Here is a 24,450-nt window from a genome sequence, read left to right on the forward strand (position 1 = left end):
GTTATGCGCATGCTTAAGTACTTTGTTTGTTTAACTGGGTCTCAAGTCACCTAATCAAACTGGGATATGTAGAACTAGGATTACATTAAGACTCCAATAACATAGCTCAGCACATTAAACATTCATATGGCATGAACTATTTCTCATCATATAACCCTCTATTATTTTCAGGGATGTAATCAAAAATAGCCACATATGCATATCTTGCTAGCAGCAGTTCTCTCACTGAAGAGATATCATCTTAAGAGAAATATTGGGAACCCCGTGTGACACTAGCAGTGAATTACACTAGAGCTTTTCCTATAGTATCAGGACGTATTAATATTAAAGTACATAAATAAATAGTGTTCACATACTAGACTCAGCTATGAATCACAACGTATATACATTACATGAATCCATTTAAATATTTGCCTTTACAAAAGGTAGATTACCTTTAAGACATTGGCCAAGTGTTCTGCTCCCCGCCAGGTCAAACTACATCCTGTAAAATTTATAGATTTGATGTTGGCTGAGTTCCTCACACTTTGACAGATTGCTGAAGTTAAAAAGATAAAAAAAAAAAAAAAAATACAGTCAGATCATTAAAATGAATAATACTTATGTTCCTTACAGTAGTGTTATAAAGGCATAATTAGCATTCGGAAAGAACCAAGATCCTTGAATGAAGAACTACTGTAGAAGAGCGAAGTATATTAATTATTTTAAATAAAAATATTTTAAAACTGTTCCATAACCTTTTGCATACAAACATGAAATATTGTTAAAATAGGTATATTTCAGACATGCTTTATATTTCATGTTAAAGCAGTTTAGATATTTCACTTGATATCAGTGTTAGCTAATGTATTTCATGACTTGTAAAGATTTACAAAAGGAACTTTTCAACCTAAGAGTTTATTTGCTTGCAGCATACCAGTAGGGTACTACTTTATTTCAGTGTGAAGAATACTCAAAACCAAACACCAAAAAAAGAAAAAGATAGATAGTCACAGCAATGACAAGTCTTGCACTTTACATGCAAAATTTCACAATGTTCAAAGTGAACATGATTGTTCCATCTGTATTTTAATTTATATTGATTATAACAGAAAACAATGAGATTTTTTTTTAAAAAAGGTATTTTAAAAGCACCACCACAAAAGACACAGATCACCTTAGGCTATTCCTTTTCAATTTCAAAACTTACTTTCCAATCCTCCATCTCCAATTGGACAATGCGCTAATGACAAGCTCTCCAAAGATGACGTCTTGGCCAACCCCTTCAAAATAAAAATCACTGAAAACATTTTTTTAAAATTGTTATTCAAGCATTTTAATAGCACATATCTGAAGAAAAAGTAGTGGTCCTCACTCCCACTATGGCTCCTTTATGCATGTAAAAGGGCCAGAATTGTGCAAAGGGGCCCTAAAAGCCTTATTTGTGTCTGAGGGAGGAGCCTCCTAGTGCAGAAACTGCGGAAGATAGCTGTAAATCTGCCTTCTAAGCACTCCCTCTTAAACTCCAGTGAAGGGGGGAGGCCAGGGTAGTGCTGGGAGGACATGTGAGGGGGGGACTGCAACATGCCAGACAACATGAAGAGGCTGCAGTAACTTTGAGAGGTCCCCAGATCTGTCTAAGTTACACTAGGGGCCTCTCCAACCCTGAGAATAATCAAGGGCAAAAAGAAACTTAAATCTACCATAGCTCCACCTACATCTGTGGTGAACCTTTAAGAAGTGCAAAATAGAATCTCACCCAACATCTTTATTGCTAAGGGTATACATTGGGTTTTTTGTGTATTTGAAGTCTTACCTTTGTTAAAAATATTAGATCTCGCTCTCTTAGAAGCAATCCCTCAAGTTCCAAATTTTTTAGAGCATTTGACACATTCAGACAACCTCTGATGGCTTTACATAATTGAGTAGTCATGTCTTTTGATCTAATTGCTGGAATTCGTCTTCTAAAGTAGGTTTTATATCTTTCAGCCCCTAATAAACAACAAAAGTGAATCACTGGTAAAATCCAGGTCCCACTAAATCAGTGGGATTTTTGCCATTGAGGTAAGTGGGCCAGAATTTCTCCCTATTTCTTTCTTTTATGATCGTGATATCTGAAGAATTATTCCTTTTTTCCCCCCATACACACACTGATGCTATATTGGATCAGAACTGTTATTCATTTAATCCAGTATCCTATCACCCGCAGAAGCCAAAACCCAGAAGGGCGGGAACCTTAACAGACATAAATAAACTGGCCATAGGGAACATTTTTCCTATCCCCAAGAAGTAATGCCTGAAACTTCGTTTTTATACCTCTTGGATTTATTATCACCACCACCTAGTGGACCATTAAAAGGAAAGGAGAGAGCTCCACTAAGTGTCTCCAGCTGATGTTATTCACACCACACAATCCTATGTTGTGATAGACCAATCTTGTGCTGAAAGTTGAGTTATTGTGCTTTAACTAAGAGGACATGATAGTAAACCATTAAAAAAAAAAAAACACACCTCCTCCCAGCTTTCCTGTAATGAATTCCCATCTAAACAGATATAATTACAATCTCAAGTGGTCATTACAAACCTGATTCTCCAAGACCCTGTTGATGAAAGCTTCTTATTACAACAGAAGTCAAAGTCTTATTATGCCTGATAGCATTCAGAAGTGGTGCCCAGTCAGGAGCCTTGAGGCGATCTGCATTTAGCTCAAGAATGCCCTGATTCACATTAGCTTTCACAGTTTTTAGTGGGACAGAGCCTTGAACGGCACAAAGAAATTCATAGTGAGAGTAAAAATCCAAGGTGCTCTGTCTCCTTATTTTGACCGAGTCAATCATTTCTATTCATGTGCTGAATTTCTCTCTAAACTGAGGGAGAAAGAAAAAAAATAAAAGACAGACTGATTCCACTGAACAGTAGATTTAATGTTATTTGCTTTCAGTATTAACATATGGGCACACAATATTAAAAAAGCCAGAATAAAGCTTACATTTGAACAATTCACTAAATTCACACCTACACAAAGACAGTATCATTATGTTTAAAGTACTATACCCAGCTGAATGAGATGGAAGGAAAGAAAGACCCTTACATTGATTCCTTCACAGACACGTGCTAACTACTATAAAGCTAATCTTTCAAGACTCCATGTTCCCACATGCTGGGTGCTTCTTGTCAAATGCTCAATGCCTTAAGCTGGTGCTGACTTAGGTCCTGATCCAGCAATGAGATACATACAGCAATGAGATCCTTACTCCTAGGACTGCTCACATCTTCCAAATTAAGCACATGCTCAAATGCTTTGCTGGACAGGAATCTAATCTACTACTATGGGATAGTCCAACTATAGAAAATAATCAAAACCAGAACTTGTCAGCTGCAACCACTGAGAAGCTGCTTCACTGACTGCAGGCAGACCACCAGAAATTGAGTTTTCTTATTCTAAAAGAACTGGAGTAATCATCTCACAGTTATCCTGTGCTTTCTCTATGCATCAGGGTCTCTCATCTTAGAATGAGAAGAGCTTACAATCTAAGTATTTATGTTATGTGTTGGTATAGCACCTAGCACAATGGGGCCTTAATCCATGGTTAGGGTCTCCAGGCTCGACCATAACAGGGTGGATAAAAATCAAGGATTTAAAAAAAAACAAAAACACACACCTGGATTCTTTTAATAATTTAAATCGGATTTTTTTGATCAAAGGTTTTTTCCTCAAAAAGCATATCTAAAGATAGTTTTAATTAAGATACATTATAGCTCAAAGATATCTCATCATGGAATTGGGATTATAAATTCTAATTCTATAGTATGAGACAATATATTCATGTCATGTTTAAGAAAAGTTTTGTAAATGAGTTCCAATAGTTCATGGATTAGGGACCCAATCTCATGGGGTTCCACAGGCTTCTGTAGAGATTATTTAGATTAATCTTTCTATCTACCCAATGGGACTCAGGGCTCAGTCTAGAAAATACCATCACAGATGCTTAGTTTTGCAGTTCTCAAACTGTGGAATTGTGTCTCCAGAGGTAACATGCTTGTTAACAGCAAAAATGTTTTAAAATAAATAAAATAAATAGATATATAGAGGTGAGAAATAACAGACCTCAACCCTACTGTCCCTCTGAAAATGTGTGTACACCGAGTCAATCCCTTATCTCTCTCTAAAAGTGCAAAGTTTCAAAAAGCTCAATGAATAGAAGATTGTTGGGGGCAGAATAGATCTGGACAAGGAGAAGAAGTCTGGAGATAAATGTGAGAAGGGAGAGGCAGGCAGTAGAAACAAAAGTGAAACTGTTTGAGCAGCATATTCCAGAAGTCTTGAGGTCTTTGAGTGTAGCCTTCATTGATTTGAGATCTACTATACCATTCTCTCACTGGAAGGGAAAACCTATAATGGCAGCAGGCCGTAAAAGAGACCCAGTTTGGGAATATTTTAATGAAGTTCCTCTACCTGTGGGTAAGACAGACATGTGCAAAATGCAAACAGTGCAACAAAGAAATGCAAGGCCTGGCTGCCCAAATGAAACAACATCATGAGAAGTGCTCCTTCTCAGGAGGAAGCTGCATTGAAGATGATAAAAGGAACATGTCTGAACATACAGGATCTTCAGGTTGGTAAACCTTTTTATTTCATACTTCTTTCTTAAAGAATTCTTGTCTTCCTTCTGGACTATTCTTGAATTCTCATGTTGGAGGAAAAATATAGTTGTTACTCTATGGTACTATCATTTTAGATGCAGTTGTGACAAAAAACAAACAACTGAAATAGGAAGATCTTTTTACAATTTCACCTTTAAAGTAGTACTGAGTGTCACTGAATAATACTAAATGAGCAGTATGGTAATAATTAAATAACTGCATTGACTTATTTTATTTAGGAGAATCCATCCTCAACATACAGGATCCTGAAGACTATCCACCTTCACGATCACCATCATTTTCTATAGTTTCAGAGTTATCTGCCAATGATAGTTTCAGTCACATAGCCACAGAATATCACCTGTAGCGAAAAGAAAAAAAAAAAAATCTATCATCCAGAAACAACCATGGATAAATTTGTGATAAGAACCAGCAGATTACAAAAAGATGTAATTGATGAAAAAATTGTCCGGTTTGTTTATGCAACAAACTCTCCTTTCCATATGATCGAGCGCCCACACTTCATTAACATAGTTCAGTCATTAAGACCAGGATACAGTCCACCCAACAGAGCAGATGCTGCATGCAAATTGCTGAAAAAAGTATATGAAAGAGAAATTGAGCAGTGTACAAAAGGTCTAAGAGTGAAATTGTTAACCTGAGTCTTGATGGGTGGAGCAATGTCCACAATGATCCTGTTGTATGTGCTTGTGTGACAAAAGAAGAAGGGAATGTCTTCCTTACAGAAATAATTGATACATCAGGAAATACACACACAGCAGAATACTTACAAGAATTAGCAGTAAAAGCTATAACCAACTGTGAAAAAAAAATTCAAATGTCTAGTACGCAGCTTGGTCACAGACAATGCTGCAAATGTATCCAAGATGAGAAGAAATGTAGATGAGTCCCAAGCTCATAACATACGGTTGCAGTGCTCATTTGATGCATCTTCTAGCCAAAGACTTCAGTGTTGCAGAAATAAAGGCTAATGTTGAAACTGCAAAATACTTCTGTAACAACTACTTTGCAGCAGCTGCTCTGAAAAAGGTGGGAGGAACCAAGCTAACTGTCCCACAAGACATACAATGGAACTCAGTAGTGGACTGTTATGAGCACTATATCAAGAACTGGCCTAATCTGATGACAGTTTGTGAACAAAATCGTGAAAAAATAGATGGCACTGTCACAGCCAGAGTTCTCAACATTGGGCTTAAGAGAAATGTTGAACACATGCTGAGTAGCCTGAAGCCTATTTCTGTAGCCTTGAATAAAATGAGGGGAAATCGCTGTTTTATTGCTGATGCTGTTGAAATTTGGAAGGAACCGAGTGAGATCTTAAAAAGAGAAATATGCAATGTCAGAGTTAAATTACAAGCATTAAAAAAAAAGGAAGGGGACAAGTAGTATCTCCAACTCATTTTCTTGCAAATATTCTCAATACTCAGTACCAGGGTCAAACCTTAACTGCTGAAGAAGAGGAGTAGGCTACGACATGGACTTCCAGCAATCTTCCCTCCATAATGCCATCTATAATAAACTTCAGAGCTAAGGGTGGACCATTCAAGAAATATGTTTGCTGATGATGTTTTAAAGAAAGTCACACCAATGAACGGTGGAAGTCATTTAAGCACTTGGATTCAGAGACTGTTGAATTGATAATCTCACTTTTAACAGCAGTAGCTTCCTCTACTGGTGTAGAAAGAATATTTTCTTCCTTTGGACTAATTCATTCCAAATTGAGAAATTGTTTGGGAACTGAAAAAGCAGGAAAGCTTGTTTTTCTTTTCCAGATTATGAACAGACAGTAACATGAAGGTGAAAATGACTGAGTTAGCTGCAGAAGCCAACCAATATTTGAAATTTCTCATGTTTACCTGGCTGACACAGTTGATTTAATTTTGTTGTTGTTGTTTTTTTAAATATTTCATTTAACTACTTTAGTTAAAAACAATTTTAACAAAAACAAACCTGATTTGAAAAAACTTGAATGTTTAACTAAATTAAAAAATTCATATGCTTGTTTTGTTAAAATATTATATGTTTGTTGTTGAAGAAAAAAATCCAGAATACATAATGTTGTCGTTTTAATTAAATAAAACAATGTAAATGTCTGTCTGGTAATGTTCTCCTCTTAATACAGCATGGCAAGAAAATCCTCCAAATATTAATGATTAACCTATTGAATTGGAAATATTTATGAAGTCATTGGGAGATGAACTATCTGCTTCAATTACCTTTGGTAAATGAAATAACCAAACAATCATTCATTTTCTGATATAGCTGTAAAACTAAACCAGAAAAGTTTCCAAAATAAATCACTTTAAAAATATATAGTGTGTAAATAAAAATGAAACCTACATCTATCTCTGAGTTGTGAAGAATATGTATTAACGTTATAACAACCAACAAGAATGCATCTTTATGTAGAAATCCATGACTAAATCGAGTCTTCCCTGACTAGTGATTTAAATAATTAACTAAATCAATTTGATTTAAATCAAACCCACCCTGTACCATAATACAAATAATGAGAACAACAAAATGTTCTGGGACCACCCTGAGATTGTAGATGCTCAGAGGGTCAAAGATTTTAAGAAAGTTATTGGAATTTTATTCATGAATCAAAACTGAGCCTTGATATACACTACAAACTTATGTCAGTATAATTAGGTCACTACACTGAGCAACATAGTAATACTGATCTAACTCCTGATGTAGACAGTGCTATGTTGACAGGAAGGCTTCTCCTATCGACATAGCTACTGTCTCTCGGGGAGGTGGAGACCCTACACTGAGAGAAGAAACTCTCCCGATGGTGTAGGCAGAGTCTTCACTAAGCACTTCAGTGACTATGCTGCTCCGGCGCTATAAGTGTAAACAAGCCCTAAGTATCCTGTACTGATAGTACCTACAGAAATAATTTGAAAAAGTGTTTGGAAATAGAAAAGTTGACTAGACAATTTTTGTATTGCATTGATATACTTTGCATATATTACATCTCCATCAAGGCGTGAAACTTCTATTTTTCCTAAAAGCTCCTCCTGAACTAGAAATTACCAACCATTGCATGAGATTAGGCAAATACTGATGTTAGTATGTGACAAGAAGTTGATGGTTACATACAGACATAGAATATGAACACACTAACCTGACCTTAAACAAACACCTATGCTTCCATAACCAAGAATGCCCAACTCCAACATCTTGCCACTCCTGCTTTAAACCAGTCTTCAACATAACAAAATATTAATACAGGATTTGAGTGAAATAAGCATGACAGTCATTCAGCCTTGACTAGAAGTAAGACTGTTACTAATTTTATCCACTAGTTTAGCTCTATAAGCAGGTCAGGTCTGCTTTTATTCCTCCTGTGTCCTAAAACGAAAGCTTACGCTCAAATAAATTGGTTAATCTCTAAGGTGCCACAAGTACTCCTTTTCTTTTTGCGAATACAGACTAACACGGCTGCTACTCTGAAACCTGTTACGTGCTCAAAACAATCCTTGTAAATTAAACACGTTTCTAAGAAACCAATAAATACGTACTTCCAAATACTGGCCAAAAATAAACTGGCCAAGTCATCTTTCATAAAATACCATGTACCATCTTATACTACTCGTCAAGATTATTTGTATAAATAAGCACTTTCTACACAATTCACATGTAAACTATCTTGGCTATTCCAAGTGTCAACCACTTCCTCCACTTTTAGATGCAATAGTCAGATTAAAAAAAAAAACTATTAGCCATATAAAAGTTACACTAACTCACTGCATCTCTCAGACAACCACTTTTGCATATTTCTTGCAAGTAAGAGTCAGGAGTAAGCACAGTCTTCCATCTATTTACTTGTAGGGCATAAGATTCAGGAAGACTTCAAAGATAGGGCACCGTATTTCCACATCTGTTTTACTGACAGCTCAGACACAACCTAATTAAGAAGCACCTTTAGTGAAAACTACAGCTTTATTATGCTTCTTTCGGAAAAACTTACTAGGAAGGATTTGAATTGCCTCTTATGACAATTATAACTGATACCAACAAGAGGGAACATGGTCTAATTTTGCTTCCCTTTCCTCACAGATTGGGCATTAATTCTGTAGACAATATAACACAAGATAAGTATATATGTATGATAAGTGTATCAGGAATGTATTGCCTTGCAGGTTGAAGACATGACTGAAAAGGACGGTAAAGTAGACAGTGGGCTATGATGTATTAAACCTCCCAGGACAAGCAGTTTTCTATTATGTATCATAGAATCACAGAATATCAGGGTTGGAAGGGACCTCAGGAGGTCATCTAATCTAACCCCCTGCTCAAATCAGGACCAATCCCCAACTAAATCATCCCAGCCAGGGCTTTCTCAAGCCTGACCTTAAAAACCTCAAAGGAAGGAGATTCCATCACCTCCCTAGGTAACACATTCCAATGTTTCACCACCCTCCTAGTGGAAAAAGGTTTTCCTGATATCCAACCTAAACCTCCCCCACTACAACTTGAGACCATTACTCCTTGTTCTGTCATCTGCCACCACAGAGAACAGTCTAGATCCATCCTCTTTGGAACCCCCTTTCACGGAGTTGAAAGCAGCTATCAAATCCCCCCTCATTCTTCTCTTCTGCAGACTAAACAATCCCCATTCCCCCAGCCTCTCCTCATAAGTCATGTGTTCCAGTCCCCTAATCATTTTTGTTGCCCTCCGCTGGACGCGTTCCAATTTGTCCACATCCTTCATGTAGTGTGGGGCCCAAAACTGGACACAGTACTCCAGATGAGGCCTCACCAATGTCGAACAGAGGGGAACAATCACGTCCCTCGATCTGCTGGCAATGCCCCTACTTATACAGACCAAAATGTTGTTAGCCTTCTTGGCAACAAGGGCATACTGTTGACTCATATCCAGCTTCTCGTCCACTGTAACCCCTAGGTCCTTTTCTGCAGAACTGCTGCCTAGCCATTCAGTCCCTAGTCTGTAGCGGTGCATGGGATTCTTCTGTCCTAAGTGCAGAACTCTACACTTGTCCTTGTTGAAGCTCATCAGATTTCTCTTGGCCCAATCCTCTAATTGTCTAGGTCCCTCTGTATCCTACCCCTACCCTCCAGCATATCTACCACTCCTCCCAGTGTAGTGTCAATGTCCTTTGTTTTTTTTCATAGCTTTTCCCCGGAGGGCATGAAAGGGCTTGAGGTACCCCACAGGAAGGAATTCCCAAGTGCTCCTTTATGGGTTCTCAAAAGGTGGAGGGGGGGTGTTTGCACTTGGGTGGTGGCAGCATCTACTCATCCAAGGCCAGAAAGAAGCTGTGACCTTGGGAGTTTAATACCAGCCTGGACTGGCCAGTATAATTTTTTAAAATCCTTGCAGGCCCCCAACTTCTGCGCTCAAAGTGCCTGAGTGGGGAATAAGCCTTGACAGGGACTATTGCTTTAGAACACTCAGGATTCACTACTCCCCTCTTGGCTACTGTCACTTGATCATAGGTTTGGCTTAGTGTCTGATTATCTCTCTCTTCTCTTATGAAATCCTCCTCTCTGGTTAGGAGCTTTACGTTCAATGGATATGGGTTGTCATTCCTTGGGGAAAGTGTAGGACTCCTCTTCTGGTGAGAGCTTCCTGCCTCAGGGCCCTCTGTTTCACGCTGTCCTACCCTATCTGACCGGTGCCTTATCTACCCCAAACTCAGGGCATTGTTAGGTAAGGTCACATGGGAAGCAAGTGTAAGGGGGAAAAGAGTTCAATAGAGTTGGCAGTTTAATAGAGACATTATTAAGGGCACAAGAGCAAGCTACCCCACTGCATAGGAAAGATAGGAAGCATGGCAAGAGACCACCCTGGTTTAACCAGAAGATCTTCAATTATCTGAAACTCAAAAAGACCCTAAAAAAGTGGAAACTACATCAAATTACAATGGATGAATATAAACAAATGACACAGGTATGTAGGGACAAAATTAGAAAGGTAAAGGTACAAAACAAGATTTAACTAGCTAGACACATAAAGGGTAACAAGAAAACATTCTACAAATACAGTAGAACAGAGAGGAAGATCAATGGGGGGTGGCGGGGGAAACAGTAACAGAAAATGTGGTAATGGCAGAAGTGTTAAATGACTTTTTATTTTCAGTTTTCACCAAAAAGATTAGTAATGAATGGACATCTAACATGCCAGTGAAAATGAGGTAACATCAGAGTCTAAAATAGGGAAAGAGCAAGGTAAAAATTACTTAGACAAGTTAGATGTCTTCAAGTCACCAGGGCCTGATGAAATTCAGCCTAGAACACTTCCTAGAATACAGCCTAGAATGTACTTCCAATACATATTTTATCAAAGACAACCTTAACATCCTTATCATGGATTTCTTTCTGCCACCAGCCCTTACCACCCAGCGTTATCATAGGGCTTGATTTTCACACGTGCTAAACCTCACAACTCCATTGGTAGTCAATAGACGTATGGGTACCCAGGACCTCTGAAAAATGTTCATAAATTATATATGCAAAATGCACTCAAAAGCTAGCATTCCTGCTGTTCAACAAATGTTTGTCTTTTTCCTTGCTGTTAAAAAGATCCTGAAAATACTGGATAGTGTGTTGAGTTTTGTATCATAAGCAAGTAATTTATGTAATAAGATCCAATCACAGAAAACGATTCATGTCCTACACGTTCAGTGAACTGTTCCAAGTAAATCATTTCTTAAAGCAGTGTAGCCTGAATCCGTACCGTTACGGGCAAAGCCCCAAACCCGACTGTGTGTAGAATAGGATCAGGAAGCGACTGACCTCTGCCTAGGCTGACCCCATAGAGACACCAGCTTTTCTCTTGTTCTGATCTCACAATACGCCCCTCTCGAGAGCTATATAAACCTTCACTTCCGAGTTACCGGATTTACTAGCGCCAGCCAGTAACGGAAACGGACTGGGAGCCTTTATTCCAGAGTCAAATAAGTCACTCCAACCCAACAGCGAGCGCAACCTACAAGTTCAAAATCAGTCGCAAATATGCCCAACAGGCAGAGACCCCCTGAGGACACACAAACGGGCCACACTTTGCGAGGCCGGACATGCGTGCCCTCCCCCGCCCCCAATAAGCGTGGCCACGGCGACCCCCCAGCTCACAGATTTCTACCACCCGCCCTCTTGGCGCGCTCGCCCCTACTTTCCCCCGGGAGGCCCGTGCCCAGCCCACCCGCGTGCCCCTGCCCTCCGGCCCCATCGACTCTTCTGTACCGCACGCTCTGCCTCTCCCCGCGCAGCCCGCCACCTCCAGCGCACACCCAGCCAGCCGGACTCACCGACCCCGCCACCCACCGCCTTTGTAGCGATCCGCCAGCGGCGAGCGCGTGGGGAGGTTTCCTTGGTTTCCCAACCGCCCCTTAACACGCGACTCCTGGTGCGCGCTCACCCATTGGTTGCTACCACGGTTCAAAATGGCCGCGCCCAACAAGCGGCCTCTGCAGTCAGCCACTCGCGCGCCGTTACTCGGCAATGCCGCCAGCCGCTCCTGGGCTGAACTTCCCAATCCAAGGGCAGGATCAAAACGTGCCGCGCGCCAGCTTCCGGCTCCGCTTCCGTCCGCAGGCGGGATTTCACCGAGTCCACGCTCACCCCCGCTAAGCTACGCCCCCAAGCTTCGCCCCCCCCTTCCTCCCCCGCGCATGTACTGTTCTCAGTACCCACATACTGGATTCTCCCCCTTCCCCATCCGCCCTTGTCACCCAGCTACACCTCAGCCCCTGGGCCCCACCCAACGGTCCGAGGCCTACCAGGGAGATACGCCGCCCATTGCCAGACACTGTGCACTTCCCGCCCCCGCCGCCTTAGACACCTCGATGCCACCTTCCTGCAAGCCGCACCTTCACAGCAGACCCAGCACCTAGTGCAGGTAAGGGCGGTATCCACAGCAGAAACCTTTGTTTCTTGGCTCCTTTTCCCGTTTACATGAGGTTGGAGGTGCCCACCATTCTTGGCCACTCCTTGGGGTCCAGGGCATGGGTTTGTAGGTGTTGGGATCCCAGTCCTTTTCTCTTCAAAGGTCTCCTCATTATAGCCTTGGTCTTCCACACTGTTTCTTGGTGTCTTCTATCTCTTATGCTTTCTTTCCTGGTCACTATCCCATTCTTATCAGGTGTCCAGCCCACCTCAACCATATGCTTTCAGTGGGCGTCCCAAGTCCATCTTCTCCCTAATTTTTTCCATGGACAAGTAGTCAATCTACCTTCCGCTTGCCTACCATTCCCCTCAGTGTGTTATTTTCTACTACTTGTATCTTCTTTTTCTCTGCCATCTCCCTGAGACCCCACTATTTCCAAACCATAGAGCAGGCTGGGACAGACACACACAGCATACAGTTTTCCTTTGTTTGTTACTTACTTGCCAGTTCCACAGTACTCCTGCCCCCTTTTTCACTGTTGCCCATGTACATTGGGTTCTTCTTTTAATTTCTTCAAATCTCTGTCTGATGGTACTAAGTGTATTTCCCATGTACACAAATGCTTTCCTCTGCTTGAACTTGTCTCCTGAAACTTCAATCAACAGCTCTTTTTCTACCTTCCTATTTGCATAACTTCATATTTCTTTGTGTTTACCTTCAAATCACAGTCTTCAAACATACACCCACTCTGATACCATATTTGCCAGTTCCTCTTTGCTGTTAACCAAAAGGGGCCAGATCATCAACATACATTAGTTTTCTTTGCATCTCCATAGGCTTGGTTATCCTACTTAACTCCATAACTAATATGAAGGTAAGTGAAGTCAGCATGCTCTTGTCTCAATCCTGCCCCACATCAAAATTCTGTGAAATTACATGTACTGTTACTACGCTTAATTCAACACCTCTATCTCCACTTCTTGAAGTCCCCTACCCATTGATCTCAATACTCCAAATACCAGCTGCCACAAAACTAAGTCATTTGCTTTCTTCACAATCAATATATGCTATGTAAGTTATGCCTTCCATTTATAATTCTTTCAGACTTCTGTCTTATTGCAAATACTGTGTCTATAGTATTCCTTCCCTTCCTAAAGCCGTGTTGCTCCTCTCTTTTATTTTCCTCCACCTTGCCCCTCAGTCTTCCCTCCAGAACTCTCTCTAGGACTTTCGGAGATGCACTTAACAGGGTGATGCTCCAATCATTTGCATCACCCTTATCCTTCCAAAGAGGCACAATCAGTCACGTTCTCCAGTTGTCATTCTTGCTTGATCCCGCAAACACACAGCAATCTATGAAACCACTTTACTTCAGTATCTCCAACTGCGTTGATCATATCAACTGTTATTTCATCTTCACCAGCTGCTTTGGCATTCTTCATCTTATTTAGTGCTTCTTCTATCTCCCTCACAGAAATCAATACATTTTCAGGGTTCCTCATAATTGCTTACAGTTCTTGCACTCACAACCCTCTCTTCTCATTTAACAACCTTTGAAAATATTTTTTCCATACTTTTACCACCTCTTTAGGGTTAGTCACCATACAGTTCCCATCCTTCACACAAGATCTCTTCATATTTTATGTCAGTGTTCCTCTTTTTTGTCAACCCAAAAACCAATTTCCTGTAACTGTCTTCCTCCAGCTTTCTGTATAAATTCTCTTCACCCTCCATTCTACATGTTACAGGATCTACTGGAGTCAATTCAATAAGAGTTTATGGACATGACAAGTAATGGCTCAAGCAGATTGAAACAGGAGGGAAAGCGTTTGTTGCACCAGCCAAGGAGAAGGGGCAGTTGTTGAGGAGCTGCTGCTTATCCAAGCCAAGGAGAGGTGGAGAGAGCGTTCCCACACCCCATGACTGTAACGCCTGATAAAACTGTACAAGTGTTGCCAAAGTGAAAAAGTCATTTTTTTTATTCCAGATAGTCGAGGAGTATAAGAAATAAAGGTCACAAGTAAAGTGTCTCATGCTTCTCTTTGATACACTTTAATTGTGCAGCTCACACACATCCAATTTGAGGGCAGGCACATCTTAGGAGATATGTACACGCCTCCCCATAGGAAAACCCTTACTACAGATATAGCCCTATGAAGACAGGTATTTTTCTTTAAGTCTGTAGCAGGTAGCTACGGAGGAGGGGTTGCATGAAGGCTCTAGACAGAAACTGCAATGAAGAAGGAACAAAATATTTCTTGTACAGTATTAGAAGAAAATACCTTTCTGGGACTTTGTACCGTTATCACATAACTTCATACACACTGTATACATGTGCATTAATCCCTGTTTACTGAGAAATCTTGAAAATATATAGCCTTGCACTAAGGTTAGATTTTTGCAATTAACTCATGGATAAAGAAGCCTGCCTCTTGTGAAAACAATTACTATACGTTTATGACTGAGTTAAATAAGATGTGTGCAGTGCTTTTTATAGATTCCATCAACCTATGATGTAGTGCATTGAGCAAGCTTGTGAGATCTGATGAGAGAGCTTAGTGTCCCTTGGAAGACAGTGTCATTATAGAAGAGCTCTGTACTGGAATGGAAAACAGTGTTTGAGTCAATGCTTTACTATTTCGCATACACAGCATGCTTTACTATTTCAATGGGAATTCAAAAAGGCTGCATCCTGTCATCACTGCTCTTCAGCATTCATTGGTTGATGGATAAGCTTCAGGAGGCAACTGTTGGTCTCATGGAGCTGAATGCCATTTTGCTTTGCAACCTGAGTATATCGGTGACTTTGTCTTGTTGTTTCAGTTTGGTGAACTGCTTTAGCTGATGGCCAGGCAGGTAGGCAAGAAGCAGTGGGCACTGGACTATATTAAACCAGACAAAACTGCATCCCTAGCCATTACTATCTCCATGTTCCAGCTTCAGATTACAACCAGCTCAGTATTAACCTGTCTAGATGGGATATCAAGCAGCTGACAACAATCATATACTTGAGAAACATCATAGCACTGAAGGATGTTCAAAAGATGTGGGTGCTTGCATAGCAGCCACCACTGATATGTTCTGTGCCCTTCAGCAGTTACTGTGGAGACATTGTAACATCAAGCTGATTATGAAGCTGTGGAGGTAGTTATGCTAACTCTGTTGTATGGTAGTGAAACCTGGGAAGGCTGAAGAGTGGCAGATTGACTTTTCAGTTCTCGTCACCTTTGTCAGCTGCTCCATTCTGAGTAACAGGACAGGCTCATTAATGCTCATATTCAAGCCAAACCCAGCAACCACCTCCATCAGTACTGGTTCAATTTTGGCAGCTTTCTTGGTATTGACGTATTAGAATGGAAGACTAACAAATTACATAGCATGTTTACTAAGGAATGCCACTACCTGGCTGGCCACTACATGGTCCCCGAAGCTTTGGTGACAAGATCACCAATGATGGACATAGACTGAACATCAGTGGTTCTCAAACTGTGGGTCAGGACCCCAAAGTGGATCATGACCCCATTTTAATGGGGTCATCAGGGCCAGTATTAGCCTTGCTGGGACTCGGGGTTGAAGCCTGAGCTCCACCCCCACCCAGGGCAGCGGGGCTCAGGCTGCTGCCTCCTCTCCCCTCACTGGGGCAGTGAGGCTCAAGCTGCAGCCCCTTCTGTTTCCACCCATGGCTCAGGCTCCATCCCTGGGATCATGTAGTAACTTTTTTGTCAGAAGGGGATCACGGTGCAATGAAGTTTGAGAACCCCTGAGTTTAAGGACATAGCCAGAAATTTTTATTCAGGTGGTGCCTGATGTAAGCAGGCCACATCCCTTTGGTATTTGTCTTGATGATGATGTAATAAGTGCAATTGCTTATTTTACAAGTTATGTTTGTTGCCTTGCCTAGGGATCCAAGGATCAAACTCTAAAGCCAGATAGCATCTAAAGTTAAATGAGCTAAAGCCCCTAGAACATTTGTAGAATACTTTGTTTCCACACAGATTTAATAATATTGGACATCAAAATCTTCATCTTTCATCAGAAGATGATCTATGAATACGAGTGCAATCTCAGGCTCCACCCCTCTTCCCACTCTGCCTCGTCCAGTCCAGTTCCACCCCCATCCCCACTCCTCCTCCTCCCCACGCAGTGCCTCCTGCATGCTGTGTAACAGCTGATTGCGGCAGGCAGGAGGCACTGATAGGGAGCAGGAGGAGTTGAACAGCGGGGCCGTCAGTGGGTGAGAGGTACTGGGGGGGGATGGAGGGGAGCTGGCTGCCAGGGGGTGCTAAGTATCCACTAATTTTTTTCCCGTTGGTGCTCCAGCCCTGAGTTGGCACCTATGTTCCAGAGACATTAATTAGATCTGTACCATTTTTTAAGCAATAGTGCTTGGCCAAATAACTTTTAACCAAAAAGAACCATTATACATCTTCGCTCATATGCTACATGCTTTTTTTAAAAAAAATATTTTTCATTGTGTCCCTAATCACTTTTGTATTTCTTTAAATTCCCCCTCTGTTCTGCATTAGTTTCCTTTCTTTGATATTCTCTTAACTGTATCAGAAGTCCCAAGAGGGTGGCTATTTGTATATAAGATCATTGTGACAGGACATTTCCTATAATATCCTCAAGAGACTTTATTTTGTGTTAAATTTATGTATTATTGTGGACTGAGATTATATGTAATCTTACTGGGGTGAGATGTGAGGCTTGGGAGTTTAAATAAGACTACATTGAAAGTGTTTCAGACAAGTATAGACTTTTGGCACAATAAGTATTAAGTGGAATTCCTGAGGAGTCCCTAGGGGAGAGGTAAATACAAATTCCTCAACTCCAGTTATGCCAAAATCTGGCCTTTTGAAGATATGCCTGAGGAGAGAGTTATTGATTGCTGATTACCTATTGTAGAAGACAAACATCCAAAGCTTGAAAGAAACATAGAATACTAGGATTGGAAGGGACCTCAGGAGGTCATCTAGTCCAACCCCCTGCTCAATCCCTAATTTTTGCCCCAGATCCCTGAATGGCCCCCTCAAGGATTGAACTCACAACCCTGGGTTTAGCAGGCCAATGCTCAAACCACTGAGCAATGCCTGCCCCCAACAGCCAGTCTGCCCAGTCGAGGGTTTTCTTCTGGATCTAAGCAGGATGAACTGGTAGCCAGGGGGAAAAACTAGTTATAGGTTTTGAAGGACTAAATCCAACAACAGCTCTAGGTTGAAATTGGGGGTGACCTCTAGTAAGCTTTCTAGCGTGCACAGGGATTCTTCTGTTGTTTAATGTGTTTTCTCTATGATGCGTAGAAGAAGCTCTGTGGAACTAATAAATGTGGCCAATACACTGGTCAGAGCCTTCTGAGAAAAAGCAATGTGCAGCCACTGAGCTTTTTAGGCCATCTGGCTTTCTGGGGATATCATAATGTAATTCCAGGTTGCTGTGTAGCCTTAAAACCAGTGGTCAGGAGGGGGTGAGATGCAGGTCTCTGCTCAAGAGAGGTGATGGCTGGGAGCCAAAAGTCTTTAAGTGGGTGCCCTCGAGGGACCACGGAATGGGAATGCAGTTGCAGTTACCCAGAAACTGTGACAACTATTACTAGTTTTATACTTACGTCTACCAATCAAAGACATGGGATGATGCAGGTCTTTTCAAATCGCTGTATCCCCCATATGACTGCTGAAGAATTGTTATGCATTTCCTATTTTCCTGAACTTGTATTTAAACATTGGCTTAACACTTGATAAGATGTTTGAGAAGAAACATCTCAGATACCATACATGAAAAATAGGAAGAGTAAGATTGGTTTGAGAATCCATAGGAGATAATGTCTTAGTGAATACAACTGCTATATCTTGGATGGTTTCCAGCCAGGCATTTTGATGTCAAATTCCCGTCAACTGTAGTGAACTGGGATTTGCAGAGGAATTCTGAATCTCAGAAACATTGCCATTGACATGTAAATGAAATGAAAAGCTATTATTTGTTTTTGTACTTGATGCTTTATATATTAGTTCTGTTATCTGTCGAGAATAAGATTGAAGGGTTAGGCTGAGGACAGCTCATAGAGCAGAATCAAAGATGATCAGAATGTAAATATAGCCCTCATTATCTTACAATATGGCAAAATTTTTCTCTAAATTATTCACCAGTGACAGCCTGTAGCTACCCACACATCCTAATAAATCTAGCCAAACATTCTGTAATGCAGCTGTAACTAGAGAGGGATTTGCCTTTTCAGTAAATACAATATATGAGACACTAGCTTTAAGGGTGACATTCACTCTATCACTAAGGGTGTAATGGGCTTCACTGGGGGGGTGGGGCAGCAGGTCTAGTGGTCAGGACATGGTCAGCAGTTTCCCAGAATCTTTGAATGGCCTTGCTGGGCAAATCTGAGTTAGAGTACATCCATCCCTCAGATGAAAAGGGAGTGTAAGAGGACCCGGCCTTCACTCTCCATCAGGCCAGCCAGGGCCCAAGAGGGAAGGGGTGAGAAGAGTCTCCAAGCTCTCTAGCTGATACCCCAAATCACCCCCCATCCCAGCCACTTCCTCATGTTCTCTCTTCAGTTTGGAGCAAGGTCACAGCAATCTGCTTCCCTTCCAGCAGGGCCTTGCTCACGCACTCTTCATAATTCAGATAGTCAGTTGGGGCTTCCCAGCTTACTTTTCAGTATCCTTTTGTTCCCTCTTGTCAGGGGTAGGGGTAGGTAGAAAAAGAGTCTGGCCCCTGGCCTCCCAGTCAGGTCTTACCCACAGGCCAGGCCCTCACCCTGCGAATCCCTCTGCCCCAGAAGCTACAAACTCACTTGCTTCCTTTCTGTGGACAGCCTCCCTTTCACACTCCCCCTGTATGTTAGTCTCCTTTTAAGCAGGGTCTCTATTTGAAGCATGTTCTGCAGCAGATGAGTGGTGGGGCCTTCTTGGCCAAATACTATTCCAACATGTAGCTGGAGTAGCGTAATTTAGGTCAGCTTACCCCGGTAGTGAAGACAAGGCCAAAGATTGGCTGAGTGATAAGTAACGATGAGGACAAAGCAGCGTCCATCTCCCCAGTAGTGAAGACAAGCCCTTAGTGTGGGGTCTGTAAACCCCATCACCAAGGGCCTGCACAAAGTCCTCCACACTAAGCACTCTCTCTCTATAAAAAACTGTAGTTTGATTCATTAAAAAATATTGTTTTATTCATTTACATTCAATTGTATTTTATTTACTTCAAAAAAAGTTTACATTTTTGCAGTCTTTTTGAGCCAAATCCTGGTCCCTGTGGCACAGACTAACCAAACATCTGGGTGGTGGAGAGATTATGAGGAGAGATTAAAAAGTCTCGGACTTTTCATCTTGGAAAAGAAACAGCTAAGGGGGGATATGATACAGGTTGATAAAATCATGAATGGTGTGGAGAAAATGAATAAAGGAGCATTAATTTACTCCTTCAAAAAGCATGAGAATCAGGGGTCACCCAATTAAATGAATAGGCAGAAGATTTAAAACAAACAAAAGGAAATACTTCTTCACACAATGCACAGTCAGCCTGTGGAACACATTGCCCAGGGATGTTGTGAAGGCCAAAACTATAACCAGGTACAAAAAAGAATTAGATAAATTCATGGAGGATAGGTCCATCTGTAGCTGTTAGCCAAGATGGTCTGGGATGCAACCCCATGCTCTGGGTGGCCTTAGCCTCTGACTGCTGGGAGTGGATGACAGGGGATGGATTACTTGATGATTGCCTCCTCTGTTTGTTCCCTCTGAAGAACCTGGCATTGGCCACTGTCAGAAGACAGGATCCTGGGCTAGATGGACCATTGGTCTGACTACGTATGGCCGTTCTGATGTTCTTACGTTCATGAAGGGTGCAGTAGTATAAGTGATCCACTGTGTGTGCCCTAAGTGCAGGCTTTAGCCAGTGGATCTGTGTGTAATGATGAATCCACTGACCGTGCCCCTTCTGTGATCTTTTTTCTGTGAATACCCAGAGCTGTTGTTCATTGCATACAGGGCCTGTGCAGTACCATTTTATGGCCTCTCCATGCAGTGGAACTACAGAATTCTAAGAAGTCAATAACAAAATATTGCTGATTTTAGTAAACATAACAAGATACTTTGAATCACATCTACAGTAAAGAAACAGTACGGTCAAGACTTAGAACATTTCAGACTGAAAAAGTTATATTACACTGGGGTTCACACACACAAAATGGAGACTATACACAAGAAGCGGAATGTTTACAGAGACAACTAAGGGGGCTAATAAAAGTAATCTAGACATTCTATCCCAAAGGAATAGTTGTCACCTATCTCTAATATAATGTAACTTTTGCATCTTATACCAATTTTTTCCCTTTCTTTCTTCTCTTTCTTCATTGGCTAGATACTAGAGGCAGGGCTGCATTTCCAGTTAGGCACAGTAGGCACATGCCTAGGGGCACCTGACCTCTCTAAAACTGTGTGCAACATGAAGGTTAGCTGTAGGCCAGGGGGGCGCTGAAGATGCTGTGCCTAGGGGCACGTAAGGTATAAATCCAGCCTTGACTGGAGGCTAACATAAGGAACTCTCTTTTAGCTTTTAATAACTTCTCAATTAATCTAAGTAGTATTTAGCTATTTTAGTAAAGCCTGTTAGTGTCAATGAAGGGTTTTGGAAAATACTGATTTTTATAGTACTCTGGTCTTGTATAGCTGTCCTGACCTCATTCTCTGAGAGTTATGAAAGCAGTTATGTTAAATTTGGCTTATCAGAGCATTAAAAAATAAAAATTCTATATGTGAAGCTTCCCACTACCCATGAGAGTGTGGTCAGAGAGTTTTATGGCAGATTAATCTATTCTTCCACAGGAGCTAGAGTGAGTTTTTACATGCATATTTTAGGAGACTTAAACATTTCTACTGGTGTATTGTGCCTCATTATTCTCCCATATCATACAGTGTAATTTAACTACATTGTTTGCTAGTGTTTTATAATTATTTAAAATAAAAATGAGATCCAAAATTTGTATGGTTTTGTGTATCCTCTTTGACTATTTTTCTTATTTTGGGGTAAAGTGTCTAAAGCATTATAACTGGCTATCATCATTACTTACTTTTACAGAGTTAACTTACACTACTGTATTCTGATGATGAGTCAGTGAGATGCCAATACATACATGTTTCTTCTCCAAGAAGACAATTCCTGAGTCTACTTTAACAGGCCCATCTCTGTGTGCCACTCTGGCAAATTGTGTCTTCTCCCCAAGCCATCATTTTGCTGAATTAGTTGTACTAATGTTTGTTCTAAATTGTGACAGGGTCAGGCCAGATGGCTACAAGAGAGTGGTCGAAGGTAGATACATTAGTTCCAGGTTAAGCAGGTCCCTTTTCTCTGGATAAGATAACAGGGACTATTCCAGAACACTAAGGAACTTTCTAGAACTAATTATGGCAAGCAGACTAATCAGGACACCTGTACCAATTGGGAAGCTGCTAGAATTAATTAAGGCTAATCAGGACACCTGGATTAAAAAGGCTGTCACTCCAGTTAGTGAGGTGTGTGGGTAAGGAGCTGGGAGTGAGAAGATATGCTGCTGAAGGACTGAGGAGTACAAGTGTTAACAGACATTAGGAGGAAGGTCCTGTGGTGAGGACAAAGAAGGTGTTGGGAGGAGACCAAGGGGAAGTAGCCCAGGGAGTTGTAGCTGTTGCGCAGCTGTTCCAGAAGGCACTCTAGACAGCTGCAGTCAACAGGGCCCTGGGCTGGAACCCAGGGTAGAGTGTGGGCCTGGTTTCCCACCCAAACCTCCCAACTCCTGATCCAACACAGGAGCTTCCACCAGAGGGGAAGTTTTCTGAGCTGGTCCCCGACCCACATGGTGGATCAACAGAAACTGCAGGGATTGTTCTTACTCTTTTTTTCCCCATGCTGGCCAGTGATGAGGTTATCTGAGTGAACAGCAGATTTGAGCCACGAAAGTGGCCAAGCTGAGGGCTATTGTGACTCTCTGAGGCGAGCAAAATCCACCAATAAGCGCAGGATCAACCAAGGTAGAGGAGGAACTTTGTCACAAAATGTTTTTTCAAATATCTTTCTAGGCCATATGCTCTGATGTCTATTTTTAATTTACACTGATTCTGATTTTAAACACAAAGTCAAATGTATTTCAAAGAGTGCAAGCACTTTGCAAGTTTAACGCTACAGCCAGTGCAAGACTTTCCAGAGGAGGAGGGAAGGCACAAATGAAGATGGGTCTGTGGCTGAGGGAGTCCACTCTGGCCACCGTCAAAGGGTCATGTAGCAATTAATCTCTCCTTGCTGCATGAGGCATGATGTGTCCTGGAGCAGTCTCCAGGTTTGATGTGCCTGTACCTTGTCCCTTACTGTATGCTGTGCCTTAAAGGAACAATTTAGCTCAGGGGTTCTCAAACTTCATTGCACTACGACCCTCTTCTGACAACACAGATTACTCCACAATCCCAGGAGAGGGACTGAAGTCTGAGCCCATCCGAGCCCCACTGCCCCAGGTGGGGGGACCAAAGCCCGAGCGTCACCACTCTGGGCAGGGGGGCCAAAGCTGAAGCTCAAGGCCTTCAGCCCCAGGAAGGAGGCCTGCAACCTGAGTCCCGTCACCCAGGGCTGAAACTCTTAGGCTTTGGCTTTGGCCCTGGGCAGTGGGGCTTGGGCTTCACAGTTTGAGAACCTCTGATTTACCTCATAGTTTGGCTTTTCTTTTAGATTTCTTTACTACTGTACTTACCTTGCCTTTTAAAGTCTGCTTCCAAAAGTCAATTGCTAGCTATTTCTCTCCTGTGTTCTGCAGAAAGCCAGCTGGCGTTGAATGCTAATGGCAAAGGAACAAAAACAAAATTTTCAATGCTATTTGAAAATGTTCTAGGAGCTGCTTCTGAAGCTGTTCTTTATAGCTTTTGTCCCGCAGCCTGAGAGGATGCTTTGAGGCTGTTGCTAGATGGCAATGTTCCTTAAGTAAAGAGATACTGTTACGAATTATACCTGATAGGACACGCACACAAATGCTGCGAATTATACCTGATAGGTCACGCACAAAACTGCTGCGAATTATACCTGATAGGACACGCACAGTTCGAATCTAGGCTGAGGCACATGAACAAAGTTCACAACTGCAGAGTTCTCAAAAAACACTAAGTTTATTACGCTCGAGCGTGGTGCCCCCCTGCTAGTCAGGAGGGGACCTCAAATGCAGGTTATACAGAGATTATATACCTTTTAGCAAAGCATGTTGCCCTCGTGCATCGGAAACCTTAGCCAATAGACAAACCCTTCCCTTATCTACCATCTATCCCTGCTAAGTACATCCCTCGTGCTAAACCATTACTTCAACTACATAACATGGTCCTAAAGCAATGCACCAGTAGCCTTTCTTATCAGGATGGGAGGCTCACATCAAGGCCAGGAGGCAGGGAGTTAGGAACAGACAAAGAACAGAAACCGGGAGTCGAGACAGGCTGCAAGGGGGGGGGGGGGGTTCACAGGAATGCAGTATCTAAGGAACGCTCCTCCTGGTGCATGATGTGCTTGTTTTTAGACAATGGTGGGCCCCAAACCAAAATGGAGTCACATATGCTAACTTTTCCTTAACAGATACTCATAGTGACTGAAACGCTTTTTTTTTTTTTTTTTTTTTTAAAGCAGAACGGAAATAGTGATTTAACCATGTCATCATTAGGTGGCTTTATCATAGTTTTCTTGGATGCTCACACTATGACAATCACACAGGATTGATTATAATGCTATAACAAAAAATGGCACTGACATGCTCAAAATATGTGAAACAAATCCCCAAATCTCTGTAAAAAAAAGAAAAAAAAAGGGCAATCCAAAAATGTGAACTGACTTACTCAAGTTGAAAAACAAAAACTGGCCTGTGAATTTTATCACTAATTTATTTTGACTGATTCAAAGATATAGGGAATTTGGTATAAGTCAGGAGTCTGTTTCAATTATAA

The 24,450-nt window shown here is 41.5% G+C and overlaps 1 protein-coding gene and 1 long non-coding RNA gene across 8 annotated transcripts in view; one reads left to right on the forward strand and one right to left on the reverse strand.

Annotated features, from left to right (window-relative positions):
* The window catches only part of CEP78 (centrosomal protein 78), a 52,794-nt gene extending 40,675 nt beyond the window's left edge, over nucleotides 1-12,119 (reverse strand). For 3 of the 7 annotated variants that reach the window (XM_075128704.1, XM_075128703.1, XM_075128698.1), the window contains exons 1-5: nucleotides 11,922-11,994; nucleotides 2,564-2,846; nucleotides 1,796-1,971; nucleotides 1,190-1,262; nucleotides 435-538 (exon numbers count right to left, since the gene is read on the reverse strand). In XM_075128704.1, coding sequence (XP_074984805.1) covers nucleotides 435-538; nucleotides 1,190-1,262; nucleotides 1,796-1,971; nucleotides 2,564-2,816 — 606 coding nt within the window. In that variant the 5' untranslated portion in view covers nucleotides 2,817-2,846; nucleotides 11,922-11,994. Of the gene's footprint in view, nucleotides 1-434; nucleotides 539-1,189; nucleotides 1,263-1,795; nucleotides 1,972-2,563; nucleotides 2,847-11,409; nucleotides 11,666-11,856; nucleotides 12,008-12,031 lie in introns of those variants that run through there. The other 4 variants (XM_075128700.1, XM_075128699.1, XM_075128702.1 and 1 more) reach the window with 4 other exon arrangements.
* A 24-nt stretch (nucleotides 12,120-12,143) lies between these two features.
* LOC142072182 (uncharacterized) lies at nucleotides 12,144-24,131 on the forward strand. The gene is made up of 2 exons (XR_012668578.1): nucleotides 12,144-12,511; nucleotides 14,248-24,131. It is a non-coding gene; the product is annotated as an uncharacterized LOC142072182 (long non-coding RNA).
* Nucleotides 24,132-24,450: the final 319 nt, after the last annotated feature.

The sequence above is a fragment of the Caretta caretta genome, chromosome 5 (genome assembly GCF_965140235.1).
Source record: "Caretta caretta isolate rCarCar2 chromosome 5, rCarCar1.hap1, whole genome shotgun sequence".
NCBI classification, from domain to species: domain Eukaryota; kingdom Metazoa; phylum Chordata; order Testudines; family Cheloniidae; genus Caretta; species Caretta caretta.